The sequence below is a fragment of the Labrus mixtus genome, chromosome 1 (genome assembly GCF_963584025.1).
Source record: "Labrus mixtus chromosome 1, fLabMix1.1, whole genome shotgun sequence".
NCBI classification, from domain to species: Eukaryota; Metazoa; Chordata; class Actinopteri; order Labriformes; family Labridae; genus Labrus; species Labrus mixtus.
In genome coordinates, this window is record NC_083612.1 from 12,545,138 (window position 1) to 12,560,690 (window position 15,553).

At 40.0% G+C, this 15,553-nt stretch overlaps 1 protein-coding gene across 4 annotated transcripts; it reads left to right on the forward strand.

Annotated features, from left to right (window-relative positions):
- The first annotated feature begins 710 nt into the window (after positions 1–710).
- Positions 711–15,147, forward strand: cpeb1b (cytoplasmic polyadenylation element binding protein 1b). Of its 4 annotated transcripts, none has more exons than XM_061027647.1 (12): positions 711–827; positions 1,094–1,265; positions 3,375–3,596; positions 5,657–5,886; positions 7,397–7,652; positions 7,748–7,861; positions 9,411–9,515; positions 10,047–10,183; positions 11,599–11,797; positions 12,222–12,316; positions 12,787–12,867; positions 13,691–15,147. In XM_061027647.1, exons 1-12 carry the CDS (start codon positions 813–815, stop codon positions 13,799–13,801), a joined length of 1,737 nt encoding a protein of 578 aa, XP_060883630.1. In that variant the 5' UTR covers positions 711–812; the 3' UTR covers positions 13,802–15,147. The 4 variants fall into 4 exon arrangements, with proteins under 4 accessions (XP_060883630.1, XP_060883716.1, XP_060883795.1 ...); XM_061027733.1 differs by having other exon boundaries at positions 9,411–9,500; XM_061027812.1 differs by having other exon boundaries at positions 1,094–1,214.
- The last annotated feature ends 406 nt before the right edge of the window (positions 15,148–15,553 follow it).

The following is a 15,553-nucleotide window of genomic DNA, read 5'->3' on the forward strand; positions in this document are numbered from 1 at the left end:
TTGCTAAGAACAAGTGTGTGTAGACCTCTTCTGTTGGAATGCTTTCTATCAATTTTTTTAGCCACATATCTTTTTTTTTTTTTTACTGATTAGGTCCTAAGGGGGCCAAACTTTTTTTTAGATGGAAGTGGGGGGGCTCCAAGGAAAAAAGGTTGGGAACCACTGGATTAGAGGACAACCCACTGCACAGCTGAGAAAGCCAAATCAGTAATCTAATTTGTAGTGACGTTTTTTCCATAATGTGACACTTAATTTTACTTTCATTAAGGAACTAAATACTAATACCTGTGATAAAATGTCAATTGCTCAAATATTCAGGCAGATTCTAATAGTGCTTTCTCATGGACAAAATAAATAATTGGCTTTTGGATTATCTAAATTATCTATAATGATATGATCCAGAAAAGCAGACAAATACAGCCTTTTAGCATATTTATTTCAGACAATTTTTATTGTAGCCTATGAATAAATTGTATATAATACTGCATACTTTAAGTAAAAATAGATTTGTATCCTTTCTGGAAATAATATGCTACATTAAAATAAAACATGAAAAATTATTTATAAGGTGGCCTTAAGTTTCCATATACTTGTATTTATACTAGTTTCAACTTTTGACGTATATGGTCACGTGACTGTATTGTTGCGGTCTGCCTTTTGATTTCGTGCACGCTCTCCACGCAGTGTCATTCGCCGAGCACACGTTCACTAAATTGAGACTAATTAGCCGGCTAGCAGACTTCATAAATATGACCTTTTATTGCAGACAACGGTTAATATTGTGACATTTCTCACTGCTGTCAGCCCACATCATGGCATTTTCCCTGGTGAGTTAGAAACAAAATGAAATTGGTGAATTGAATTAGTTTGGGCCACGTCTACCGTTATCTCTTGACCTTTTGTGTGACACGAAATTAGCAACGACCTCACCTCTGCACGAAAACTTTAATTCCTACTCTAAGTAACTCAAAAGCGGCTGAATAGCCGTTCAGAACTAGCTTCCTAACTTTACGACAGGTGAATTCAACTTGAGGTTATTTCTAGTATTATTGCAGGAATTAAATTTCTTCTCTCCTCTGGTTTCCTCCTGCAGAGAAACGACCCTCGCAGACCCGACAGCCCAGACTCAGCGTCTCCGGCCCTGTCTACCTGCAGCAACGCAGACATCTTTCGGAGGATGAACACCATGCTGGGCAATGCTCTGGATTTCACTGGTGTGTGCACCACTCCCAACAACACCAAAGGAAAGCCAGACCTGCTGTGTGGTAAACTTCTCCATGTATTTTCCACTATGCAGCAGGTGGACCAGGCTTCAGAAACTTCCATGTTGTGTTACTTTGATAATGCTGGTGTTTGAACACATGCTGGGGTGCAGGATTTAGAAATAGCCTACTGGGTGGAATCCAAAACCTAGCCATGCCAGTAAACCTTTCCCCAACTGAGCAGACACCGTGTAGTTTGTGATCAAATCTTGTTGTTAGCATTGAGATGATATGAATTAGAATTTGTTTCCATTGCCAGTTAGACTACTCATTAAAAAAATCTAAAAGAAGGTGAGAGGTCAGAGTTGAAAAATCACTTAACAACTTAACATTTCCAGGTGAAGGCCCAACCAGACCAAAAACCAAATGCATGAATTAACAATGACGATAAGTTTACCAATTGTAAGCAATTCCCCACATTCAAAAAGCCCATTTCCCTCTGACACCAGGCAGAGATTTTCAAATGCTGTTACTTGATCGTTTGGAGCATAAATAGGTGCTAATAAGCCCCTGTGTAATTAAATGTGAATTTAAATACCTTCCAGTTTTCCAGACATCTTAAAATAAAAATGCAGAGGATATGACCTCTACATCCTGAGTTATGGCTGCAGCTCTGACGCTGTTAGATCCTCCTACTGCTGTTCAATGGTTTGATTTTTAATTGTAGCACCACATTAAGGACAGAATCCGATAAACAGATCGAGTATGTAATGTTCAATACTTGCAGTTGACTTTAAACTGTAATAGGTTTTAAACAATAATTAGATAATTTAGTTTTTCTTTCTCTGCCAGCATTGCCATCTTTGAAAACCTTCTTCACTTTGTCATTAACATTCTGGTGCCAACAGCTGATTCATGCTGCATCGCTGCTCTGCAGCATTGCAGCACTTCTAAGTGTTTCTTTTTTTTTTTTTTACCCCAAGTGCAAGATTTGCCAAGATTTAAACTCAGCAGAGAGCCTGCGTGGTGTCCTTGAACTGTTAATTTGCTCTAGGCAAGTCCACACTTGTCTCATTGTGGGAAATATTATTCAAGTAATAATATACATTGTGAGTTTTTCTCCGCTTGACATAGTAAGTTAAAAACATCCGTGTCTTTAAGTTTTACTAAAGTCGGCTGTATTTTCATGCAAAGTGAGCTAAACTTCTGCTGTGGCCTCTCTGCTCCAACACCCTGACTTGTTGTGCTGAATCAGGGCTGTAGCCTGCAGCTGGATGCTTTCCAGGCCTGGAGAGGGAAGGGAGGAGCTGGCTTTGCAAATCGCTCCGTCCTCAACATCTGATCAGTCAGCTGCTTCTGCTAGAGCAAGGCTTCGAGTGCCTTTTATTTCTTCACTCTGTTGTGTGCAAAAGTCAGAGGGATATAACAACCAGTGTGTATGTAAATTATTTACAGCCAGTTATTTTGCATCCTTCAGTTTTGTGTACAATAGTTATTTATAGGAGTTGTTCAGTATCCTTGAGTCTGAATTTGTTTTTAAATCAAGTCTGCTGAGTCATTCACTTCATCTCCCATGCTGCCTCCCACCATGCCGTTGTAGCTCTGCCCCTAGCCTCCCCCTCCCTCTCTCCTGCCTCTCTGTCAGCTAGTTCAGGAAACAAGACCAGACAGAGTAAGCAGTAACACGGGCAGCGCTGGCAGCTGTCTTACCACCGACTCAGAGACGTGTTGTGCCCACCAGAGGGGAGTACTTCTATCAACAAGCCAATAGCTCCGACAGGAATTTTTCATTACACAGTTGTTAGGCAAGGCAGCAGGGAGGTGGGGAAGAGCTGATGTCATTAACAGGGGTGTGCGAGTGCATCAGCAGCCATGTCACATGCTGCTAGGTGGGTCAGTGATGCGGACGGAGATGCATGGCAGTTTCACCGAGCACAGAGGCAGCAGGTTAGCTTTCCTGTCAGCTGGGGTATGGGGAGATGAGAGGAGGAGGGAAGTTTTTTTTCTTATGATTTCTCTTAAACAGAAGCAGTTTTGTAGCAAAGCCTCTTCCTGCTCTTTCCTATGTAACGCAGACTGAAGCAAGAGTTATTTTAGCTGTCTAACACTTCCTTCTCTTCTCTTTTTTTTTTTTTTTTTCTACATCTCTGAACTGGATCTTGAAACGAAAAGAGTCGGAGCTGGCTGCAGTGGGCAGCAGGAGGATGCTCTTCCCCAACTGTGGAGGCATGCCCGGCTCCCAGGAGATGCCGACATCCAGGGGCCCGCCGGGTGTCACAGACCTGGGCTTGGGCCTGCAGTCCCTCCGGCTGTCTGGTTGGGACAGACCCTGGAGCAGTCAGGATACAGACACACACTCGTCTCCCTCCCAAGTTCAGACCAGCTCTCCCTCGAGTAAGTACCACATCTGTTTACCAATATGTATTTAAATATGACCGCAAAAACTGAGACTTGCATTAATGTTTAACACCACATGATGTCCCAGAGTGTGGTGGTTTGTTTTCAAGAGAAGTTTCTTGGTGCTTTCAGTGACCACATTCATTAAGAGTGATAACATTTTAACATCTGTCTGATCGTGTGCCTTGGTTTTATGCACCTCTCATTTGTATTGAAATAAGGGCTGGTTTTGACATTAACAGCAGTCTGTGTGGGAACAAGCTGTTGCGTCACAAGGGAGGATGATGTAGCAGTTTTGCTTTACAGCATCTCTAGCAATCCAGCAGGCACAAAAACAATCCAGTGAAGCTGATTTTCCTTCCCCCAAAGGGTCTTACTTAAATATACAGTAAGCATTCAGTTATTTAGTAGATACCTGTTGATCTCACTGATGATGCCACAATGTTTTTTTATAAGCTGAGTACATGGGGTAAAAACAGGACTCACAGGCCTACATAGCTGGATAACATGTGTACACAGAGATCGTTTCAATGCTGGCAGACAGTTAAGAGATAAGTGTCTATCTTTGCAGTCGTACCACCCACTGACGATGCCCCTCTTGTTGTGACCCTTTTTTTTTCTTTTCTTTTTTTAGTGCCACAGTTTTATCATCGTACATCAAAACAAAAACTACATATCCATTTAGAGCTTCCTAAACTGGGACAGAGCGATGAATGCGGCCTACAGCTGAATAATCCCCAAAGCCTTGTGTTCACTGTTACAGCCCGCAGTTCATATCAGTCACTGTTGCTAGCTGAGTCACTTGGGTTATCAAGAGGAAGGAAGATGCTTGTTAATACTTCAGGAATTGCTGCTCACTGGACTTTATTTGGGGAAGGAGTCAGATGAATAGGATTCCAGTAATCTTGCCAAAGGTTAAGATGTTGAGGCTCTGAAAAGATTGTTTTACATTGCTTGATTGGACAAAAGTTCTAAAACATCAAATTAAAAACTGAAAGTGCTTCAAGCATCAACTCTTGCATTTTGGGTTGCTCTTGGCAGCTAGCTTGCATTTTAATGTACCCTCTTCTACTTGCACATTTTTTTTAACTTTAATCAGGTCTCACAAATCAATGTGGAGCTGTAGATTCATCACACAACTGTTTTTTTATTTTCTTCCTTTTTTAGTTTTCCCTTGAGACAGTCTATTTTTGTGTGCAAATGAATCAGTAAAATAAAGCCGTGGTGAGAAAATTACATTAGTACCTTGCAATTTTAAGATTCTTCTTTTCAAGGGATTAAAAGGTTTCCCTAGCTAATTATTGTCTGTTTCATATCCGGGTCTAAACCTGTGTAGGTGAAGGCTAATCAGTTGACATGTAAAAAGGACACGTGCACTCATCCCACTTGGAATTGTTTGCCAGGCCTTTTGGAAAGTTTTACTCCCAGGAGCTCTTCTGCTGGGTCAATAAAGTTGTCTTTTATTTGTACACTGGTCCCTGCAGTGGAGACGCACTTAGGATCTCAGAGTCCCTTTTTTTAGGGTTGTCAAAATACAAGAATTTTAAACTCAACTGAGTCTAGTAAGAATCAAACCATATCAATACCTGTTTTGATATAACGGCAAAAATCAAAGTCCTAGCCACCCAATATTGGTTGATCACTTGTGTTTAAAAACCAAATATTGCAGGACAAACATTTGTGCATCTTTGGGTAAAAAAAATATGACTACAGATCTGTAGTTTAACAATTTGGTACTTTTTGATACCATTAATAATTAAACAATTGATTAAATCATTCTAAAATCTGCAGTTACATTTTTGACAACCTTCCATGTCCCTTGGGAAAATATCCTAAATTTGAATGCTCAGCTTGAGTTGCCAATTTTTGTATAGCTCAAGTTAGTTGTTTTCCTTTTGACAATGGCTACAGAAGATATGAAATGATTCAACACATGTAGGTTATTTCAGCTTGTATACAAAACAAGCTAAAAGGTCATATCTATCTTCTTGTGTTGATCATTTTAAATTGGCTTATCTCAGTAAGACTGTAAATGGTGTAATTGTTTGTTTCTTCAGTGCTAGGTATACTGAACAGTCCCTTCAGTAGCATCCTTGGGAAGCCCCCAGGTTACCTGCCACCTGAGTCCATGAGCATGACAGCTGACTTCTTGGAGAAGTTTCCCAGCATGGCTCGCATGGCAAACCGTCTGGACTCCAGCTCCTTCTTGGACTCTCGCTCCAGCAGCCCTGAGGACTCTGAGACCAGCGGATTCAGCTCTGGCTCAGACCACCTCTGTGACGTACTGGTAAGACACATGATGCTTGTTCTGTAGCTCCTAGTGTATGTGTTGTTGTTAGAGGCCTTACAGCTGGGTAATATGTTTCAGACACAGTATTGAGTGTGACCAGACAGCTATTATTGGAGACAAGCCTTTATTCTCAATTTAAAACCAGATACTGAGGCTGACAGCACAGGGCTAGCTTATAGATACTAGAAATGAGTGTCTTTGGCATTTAGAAATATAGAGTAGCTCTGATAAAAGCAGGTTTTGATTGAATCTTCATATTTGAATAGTTTATTCATGTGAACGCTTCGCCATCTATGTTTAGTTGATTTGGATACTTTTCAAGAGCACTTATAAACCACTCCAAAACAAGGATTACATGCAGTAATGACTACCATCTTTGTCTGAAGGCCACTCAACATGTATTGTTTGTTTTAAGCTCTTAAACTGAAGAAGGCTTTTAGTTTCACTAAGGACATAATCATTTCATACAGGCCATTTAATGTAAATGTCTGCAGGAAGTCTTTAAGTCTAACTGACGGTAGCTTTAAATAGTCTTAGAAATGTCATTGTTTTGACAATTTCTATGACCTGCATAGGATGGGTTATGAGAAATGAAATCTGCAGGGTGTTGATGTATGGTACTAAGGCTTTGACCTCATTAGCAGCACACAGAAACTCAAGCTCAACTTCCATTAAAAGCTAGACTCTGAGCCTGCAATTAAAAAATGCAGCGGTAGCAACATCGGTGTTGGCATTAAGTTTTAGCAAAGTGTCTACGTGTTCAGTGCGGCGGAGCACTGACTGTGCCGGTACACCGCTGAGCATAGCACACACAGGTGTGTTTAATACACTGTGGGTTTCAATGCATGAGTCTCTAATCAGTGTATGAGAAATGTGGATCTTACAGATTCTACATAAAAAATATAGAATGTAACACTTGTACTGCTTAGCTGAAGACGGATGAACAGGATGTTCAACTGGGATGTTATTGACAAGAAATGAAAGTGTTTTGCAGACATAAACGCCGCACAGAAAACAAAGTCTTGCATGGACGTCATTTAATGCTAAGCTCTGTCTTCACTGGAATTATAGACCTTTACATGTTGCCACAGGCATGTAAATTGTCAACCATACGATGATTGCTGATGGGTTTTGAGATTGGAGAAATGTCAATTTGCAGAACTTGTAAAACACTGTAGTACAGAAATAACTACAACCTCAACACTTAATACCTGGCCTTTATCCACACCTGGTTCTTATTGGTTCCAGAGTAAGTTTCAATCATGATATAAAGGTTTACTTTCAGAGCAGATTTTTTTTTTTGATCAAAACAAATGCTCTCAATGTCTTTTCTTTTTTCTTTTTCTTTTATTTTAGGAAGTCTTTACTCCACAATACATTACATTACATAGGGTATATTTAATTTGTGGCTATATTAATATGCTGGATGTCAAACCTTAAAGTGCCACATGCACTTGCATACATATTAAGTGTGAAAAATATTTTCTTTGCATTTCTTTCTCTCCAGTCGAATTTGCGTATTTCTCCTCCCCTACCCTACCTGGCTTCAAACATACAGAAGGATCTTCTGCGCCTGGGCTCTCGTCTGGACATGCAGGACTCCGGCTCTCCCCTGACCCCACCATCTAGTGCCAGCCCTGCCTCTTCAGTCATTTCCCGTCGCTGGCGTACCGGCTCTCCCTGGCCTGGAGCTGACGTTCTTGACCAGTCGGATGACGTGTTCAGTATTGAGAGGGAGGCCCGTCTGCACAGACAGGCTGCAGGTGAAATTTTTAAATCTGACTTTACTTTTCTACACATCTTAAGTCTTAAAGCTAATTCAGATGTAATAACGAACCTCTTATTCTGGGCTCTTCAGCTGTGAATGAGGCCACTTTCACCTGGAGTGGTCAGCTGCCCCCCAGAAACAACAAGGATCCTCTGTACTCCTGCAAGGTCTTTCTAGGTGGCGTGCCCTGGGACATCACAGAAGGTACCTCCTACTTGAATTATTTTTTACAGTGCATGAACCCTTGATTGTTTTATAGATGCTTATCTCAGCGCACTGAGGGAGGGCAGCCTTTTCTGGAATCTTATCTTTTCATAATATAAATGTATAATGCAAGGCGATATTATTCTCAAACATTAATTGAGATAATTTTTACATATCAAACATTTCAGTTTCCATCTCATTCTGTTTAAAAAAAAAAAGATTGTGCTGTTATGTATGACATCATCTCAATTATACATCCACAATAAACAAACTGAGTTTTGTTCTTCTGGGATGAGATACATTTCTAAGGATATGGAGATAGATGAATACAAAAACGTGACAAATGTGTATTTGTAAATATATTTTTGAGATTTGAAAATAAATATGCTTGACTCTGTGTGGATTCTGCATTTGTGGATTGCTGCCTTCAGATGAAAACAAATAAGCATTCTTGTTTATTTCTTTACCTCGAATTGACTGTGGCTTAATCCAGACACACTATAGCTGCTAGATGGCTTGATCTCTTTTGTTTGTTAGTGACACTAGACTTAGAACAAGCTGTTAGCTGGCTAACGTTCGCAGACGTCATGTCAATATCGGTAACATCTGACAGTGACATCTGTCTGTATACTAAGTGGACTCATGTATACTGTCTAGTAGATACAAAAATGTCAGTACAACCCGCAAGAAACAGTTATTACTTACCCATCCAGTTAGTCCACTGTTCGCTTCCATGTTGTTGATCCTGCTGCAGTCGTAGACGGTAAATTTGGATAAAAGCCTCTGCCAAATACCTAACCATAACCAGCGGTGACTGCACAACACTGCCATGTACTGGTTGTTCAGGGGAGGGTGTGTTCGCATTGGAATTCGGGGGTATTTATTTGTGGATTGCAGTGTGCCGCAAGAATGTCTCAAAATTACGTCATCGAGAGAGAAGCCCAAAAGCGATCCTCAAATGTAGAATCCACACAAAGTCAAGCATATATATTTACAAATACACGTTTATTTATAGAAATTTGTTTATTTGTATGTCATGTTTTTGTATATTTATACACATCATTTCGATATGTATAACTCTTTTTGAGACAATTCGATCTCCATTTAAGGATCCTAAAGTCTGTCCAAATTTAGCCAACACTTTGGAGTATATTATAGATTAAGGTGTTTGCCACAATCCCCTTATAGAGTTTTCTAATGACCCTCAGTGTTGATACAAGTGAACTAAAAAATGAAAACTAGCGTACAGACAAATTGAATTTGTCTTATTCTGATTACAGAATTACAAACCTCTTACTGTTAGTATCCTTAAGATGCTGATGGCAAATATCGAGCCTTATTCAAATCAGTTCCCATTATAAAAATATGCATTATATGGGGGGAAAAAAAACAATGTCCCCCCCCCCCATTTGCTCAATATTACTTGTGTTTGTCTTCAGTCTCAGTTATTTATCTCGTTTTAATAGGTGTGGTTGTGTTAATCTAAAACTCATTGAAATACTGGAGACATCTGTAAAACATAAATGTTCACACCTTCTCCTTAATTCAGCCGGCCTGATCAACACCTTCAGCGGTTACGGCCCTCTGACCGTGGAGTGGCCGGGTAAGGATGGAAAGCACCCTCGCTGTCCTCCGAAAGGTAATGTAGCTAAAGGTAACGACAAGCTGGTAGGCTATCTTTATTTACTTCATGGTTTCAGAGGGCACTGTGGTGATCACATGGGATGCTGGTGAGTTTCACTGTTGGTCACACGTTGCTTTTGGGCAGTGTTACTGGGGCTTCAGTTTAGCTTGAAGACATGGTGGAAGAAGCACAAAGTAGACAGAATATCCCACAATGCATCAGATGGATAGTTAAATGCTTGTGTCTGTGAAAAAATAAATCAATGACATCGTTAGAAAGCAAATATTCTCTTGTGTCATGCTAATTTCCTGTCCTGCTTGCAACAATTAACTTTAAAATTTATCAGCACCAAAGCTGCAAACTATTCTTAATTTGGAAAATGACTCATTGCAAAATGAGATGTGAGCGAATCACTTGGTAAGTTATCATCACAGTAATTGTTCGTTACTGTTGTTGCTGCCTCAAGAGTGTAAGTTGTTGTGTCAGAATCCAAATTTACTTCTTAATTCTGGTGTGGGTGTTACATTTCCCTGTATCCTGAAGTACTCTGCTGTATTCTAGGCTATGTTTATCTGGTGTTTGAGAATGAGAAATCTGTGCGTGCGCTGCTCCATGCCTGCTCCCAGGACCCGTTTCACCCAGAGGACAACAGAGAGTACTACTTCAAGATGTCCAGCCGCCGAATGAGATGCAAGGATGTGAGTAGAAATATGAAGTTATCATGCACTCAAGTCCGTAGTAATATTTACTTAAAGAGGTCATATTATGCCCTTTTTGGGGTTCGTATATTTAATCTACGTACCTACTAAAGTATGTTCACAATAGCTAAAGTTCGAAAAAAAAAAAAAGTGTCTGTTTTCATGTACTGCCGCTCCATGCACCGGCTCGCTTCTGACTCTCTCTAAGGCTCTGAAGTGCCCACGTTCAGAGTCCCCACGTGTGCCAAGTCTGATCTGATTGGTCGGCCTGTCTGCTCTGCCGTAATTGGTCAGTCGCTCAGCACAGTTCTCGGAAATGTTACCCCCCTTTTACCATATTTGGAATGCAGCCACTCTGGCTCCGAGGGCCGAGGAGCAAAAACATTAGCACCTTAGCACTACTGTGCTACCGCAGGCTACGGCATATCGTGTGCGTGCCACAGAAGTTAACGGGCGTGCAACATGAGCTGCAGGGCTTGCCACAACGAGCCAATGGGCTTAGATCAGTGATATCACACTGACAAGACGTCACACTGGCAAATTTTTTTCAAGGGGGGCTAGAACCGAGCGTTACGTGCAGCTAATGCTAAAGCTAACAGGAGGACGTAGGAGAAGCCGCATTTCCGCGGACTTTGAATTTTTGCACATAGATGTGCCTAAACATGCACAGGACACATGGAAAACACACTAAAGAGCATATAAAACCGGAAAAAGCATAATATGACCCCTTTAATTTTCAATAGTGGTACGTAATCTATTGTTTTACCACTGTTACTTGAACTCTACAACATTTAAGTAGCACATGTTGTACTTTTTACTCCACGCACATGACAACTGTAATAGTTACATAAAAGTATTTATTTTTCAGATGAGCTGTATTTAAGATGTTCCTAATTATATAATCTTGCAGAAGTGAACTTAAACCATGAGTTGGGTTATTGATTTAACAAGACTGTTATTTTGGAGTCTTTTTAAAAATGACATATTTCCTGGTTCCATCTTGTCAAGTGAAAATATCTCAAGTTGTTTTTATCATTATCTGTTTCGGCCTGTTGCATGGACTAACGAGCCCTTCTGTTTAACCCAAAACATTTTACCAGCTGATTGCAGCCGTTAATCAGCTCCTGATTTCAAAAAGTTTCATTTGAGAAAATTAAACTGTTTTATTATTGTAAATATATCAGGTATGTTACTGTGTTTGTCAAACACAACGTTTATAACATAAAACATGAATCCCTTAATTGACCAATGAAAATGTCATCGCCAAACCCTGGTATTGAGAACTAGAATTGTCTAAAGTTGAGTCTAACTTTAACACTATCAGAGACCAAATACTGGACCTGGACATCTCTAGTCAAACTCATATTTTAAACATGCCCTACTATGAAGTAATTTTTGTTCTTGTCCTGTTACAGGTGCAGGTGATCCCATGGGTGATCTCTGACAGTAACTATGTGCGTTGTCCTGCCCAGCGTTTGGACCCGAGTAAGACGGTGTTTGTTGGTGCGCTGCACGGCATGCTGAACGCTGAGGCACTGGCCAGCATCATGAATGACCTGTTTGGAGGAGTCATGTATGCTGGCATCGACACGGACAAGCACAAGTATCCCATAGGTGAGACTGTGGGTCAGAGTTTCTGCTTTTCAGGCAGACTAAAGACAAAATGCTGCTTCATGTCTTCATGAAGTTTCATGACATCTGGGGAGGTAACGGAGGTAAACAAAAGCTTTGTTCAGACTGCACAGGAATCAGATTTCTTTCTTAAATCTGAGCCCTTAGAATCTGTTATTGGCTATTGATTATAATTGTGTTCAGACATTACCAATAACTGCCTGAGTTGCCTCAGTCGCTTATTAAAAGTTTTATTTAAGTATAATTGTTAATTTTATACTTTAATCTTTGATCTTTTTCCCCATGCCTTCTTTCCATGAAAAAGCTTCACTTTAAACAAAGTTACTTAAGTTGTGTATGTCGTGTGTTTATATAGTATTACGTTTTTTTTCTCCAAACTGATTTTTGTAACTCTGCTTGTTTTCAGGCTCTGGACGTGTCACTTTTAATAATCAGCGCAGTTATCTGAAGGCTGTGTGCGCAGCATTTGTGGAGATCAAAACCCCAAAGTTTACAAAGAAGGTAAGACGATACTTGATTTATTTTATAATCTGTGTAATGAAGAATGTGTCTTTATATGTCTCTATCAATCTTTATTTGTATATTGTCAATTCATACCAAATGTTATCTCAAGACACTTTACAAAGAGCAGGTAAAATGCCTTGCGTCTATTTAATATAGCGATGGGACCGATCGGGTCTTCTATCTGTATCGGGTCCGATATTGAAGTAATTTACATATCGGATTCACAGCGCCGATCCACGTTACTGATCAAGAAATGGTTAGGCGCTTCAAACATTCTCAGCTCGTATAGTCTCACTTCTAATTTGACAAAAAAGCAGGTAAAATACCTTACTCTTTATAATGTTACAAAGACCCAATGTTAATCCATCACAAGCTCTCTTCAGTCAAAGACTGCACGGATCTGCCTGTAAAACAAAAATGCTCTGAAGTCCTCCTGAGAGTAACCTGATTAATAACTTTTCCATCAGGTCCAGATTGACCCCTACCTTGAAGACTCCATGTGTCAAATTTGTCTTCGCCAACCTGGGCCTTTTTTCTGCAGAGACCAGGTCAGTGGAAACTGTTTTAACAAGTCTTAAACTGGAGGGAAAGGGGTTGATGAAGCAGGATTATTTCTACAGCACATTCTAAAACAGAGACCATACTTTTAATAATGCATAAAAACACATGCATACATTATTAAAACTCACTGTCTTCTGATAGTTTCATTTCTCTGATATCCTCCTTTTCTTTCATTGCTTTTTTATTTCACTGCTTTTACATTTAAACTGTTTTTTTTCTCTATTTAACGGTTTATTGTTTGTCGTTTTACTTCTCTCGTTTTATAGCTGAGACCCCATTTTATTAATTTAATCTTACGGTTTTTAGTTCTACTCCTCTCATTTTATGGCTTCTACCTCAGTTTATTGCTTTTCTCATACAGTTATTAATCATTTATGTTTCTGGGTTCTTGTGTGTACCGTATTCAGTGTAGTACTGGTTGGATTGGATACATTTGTGGTTGTAGTTTCTGATGTTTTTTTTGGTTGCTGTTTTTTGGTCTGAGTTATGGTTTGATATTTAAACCAAGAAAAAGGTAATTAAGTTCTGGGTTTTGGCGACTTTGCCAATGTTCAGGTTATTAATCCAATCCTAGGGTCGTCATGAATAACATACGTTTTAACTTTAATAGATAGATGTACTTGATTGATATGATGCATGCTGTCTAAATTGCAGGAATACATTCTTTTTTTTGAAGATTAGCTATTTTAAAGATGGATAGTATCTAAAAGTAGCGTTATCATTTTACACATGGTATCAAACATGTTTACAACCCTTAGTCCATTTGTTGAGGTAACTTGTAATTCACTCACTCTCTGTGTCGCTCCTCAGGCCTGCTTCAAGTACTACTGCCGCTCCTGCTGGCACTGGCAGCACTCCATGGACATCTTGAGCAACCACCGACCCCTCATGCGTAACCAGAAGAACCGGGACTCCAGCTAGAAGAGCAAAGGGATCCGAATCTCTGAAGGGCCAGAGGAGAAGCCCCTCTGTACGGGGCGAGGCTGCCCGCCAAGGAGAGCACGTGTGCCAGATGCCCTCAGAACGAGGGCTCCATGGCACTCCACCAGGCACTGGGGATATCACTGTAGAAAATGTTCACTTTTTGCACTTGCTACATTTTTGCTGTTGTTCACAGTGGCACTATGCACAGTGACCTTGTTGGGAGAAACAAGGGGCCCTTCACTCTTATGCATTTTCCCAGACTTGTGGCCAGACAGAGAGATGGGAGTCAGCCCTAAGGGTGAGAAGTGGATGAAAATGCCATTTCTTTTTTTCTTTTTGTTTACATGTGTTGCATAGTGAAGAAGAGCAATCACGCAAGTCTCATTGCCGTTCATTGGCAAATGCCATACAGTGCCTTTAAATTTTTATTTTTTTTCCCCCTCCTCCCTCCCTCCCCTACCCCCAGTTGGCGTCCGTTTTTTCCTGTGCAAGGCCAACTGGTGTTTCTTACTTTTGGGAGTTGAATGTTGGGCTTCATTTAACCAGTCGCATTTCAGACATTTTTACGCAGTTTTTTACTAATTTGTACACAAACGGTTTTAAGTCATGACATGGAAATTTTGAACAGAATTCTACCAGGCGGCTGTTTATGGGAAAACCCCCCCCTTTTATGTTTCCTGTTTCTCATACATTTTTTCTGTAGCGGTTTTTTCTTTTTTAATTTTGCCCTCCCAAATTTCAACTGAATGGGCACAAACGTACTTCTTTAACTTGCTTTATTGGTCCAGTTATATTAAATGTATGTAACAATAGAACTGGATAAACGTCAACAGGCAGTCCATTTCTTCTCAAGCAACTGATGGACCCTGTTGTGACTAGAGTGAATGAGCATTTGATTGTACATAGTTTTGATTTTTGCACTTTTTTAATTTGCACGTTTGGAGAGGTGGCGGTGGTTTTTAATCACTTTTTGTACATCAGCAGGGGGACACGCCTATGTTAAAACAGCTGCTTGTTTCCTGTTGAATGTAAGAACTTCCACTAAGCTGATGATAAATTAACCTATCCAGAGCTTGAGTAGACCCCAGTAAATCGATTTCACGCTTTCTTATCCCATTTTGCCTTCCTGTTCCAGTTGAACATTGATGCATAATAAGCTGTGTGCCAAAGACAAAGTGTCTTTTCTTTATCCATTAAGTTTGTCATGCTGAGCTTGTTGTCCCTTTAGCCCAGCTGCTTTTTAGAGTTTTGAAAGTCTACCTCATTGTGGTCTGCCAAGTTTGCTGCTACTTACAGTTGTGGAGTATGTTCAGATTGGGCACAATAAAGGTGTTTAAGCATTATCGGCCATGTCTACACTCTTCATTTATAGAGCTGTTGCTCATTAACAAGTCGTGGTCTTATTCACTGCTTTGACAATTTCAAGTCTCAGTTCTTGATTTGGAAGTCATTCTTTCAGCTCTGGGGAAGTGTTTGATATCAATATGGCTGCTCTTAGAGGTATTTTAATGATCTGACCAATTCAATTTCACTTTATGTACAATCTAATGCCATGAAATGTACGTCACATTATGCTAAAACATTGTGGAGGTCTCATTGACAAGTGTTTTAACTTGTTCTATACAAATATATCTTAGGACTTCAAGGGGTTGTTCAAAAGAACAAGTTAGTCTTGGAGCACATAATGCAGCTTATCTGTGAATCCCTTTTCTTTTAAATATCAACTAATTGGCTGGAATTGGAAAGTTT

Bases quoted from the DNA above. Each gene is read 5' to 3' on its own strand.
- cpeb1b (XM_061027647.1), top strand. The intron at 9,516-10,046 runs GTAACGACAAGC...GCTGTATTCTAG, and splicing joins GAAAGGTAATGTAGCTAAAG to GCTATGTTTATCTGGTGTTT. The intron at 10,184-11,598 runs GTGAGTAGAAAT...GTCCTGTTACAG, and splicing joins GCCGAATGAGATGCAAGGAT to GTGCAGGTGATCCCATGGGT.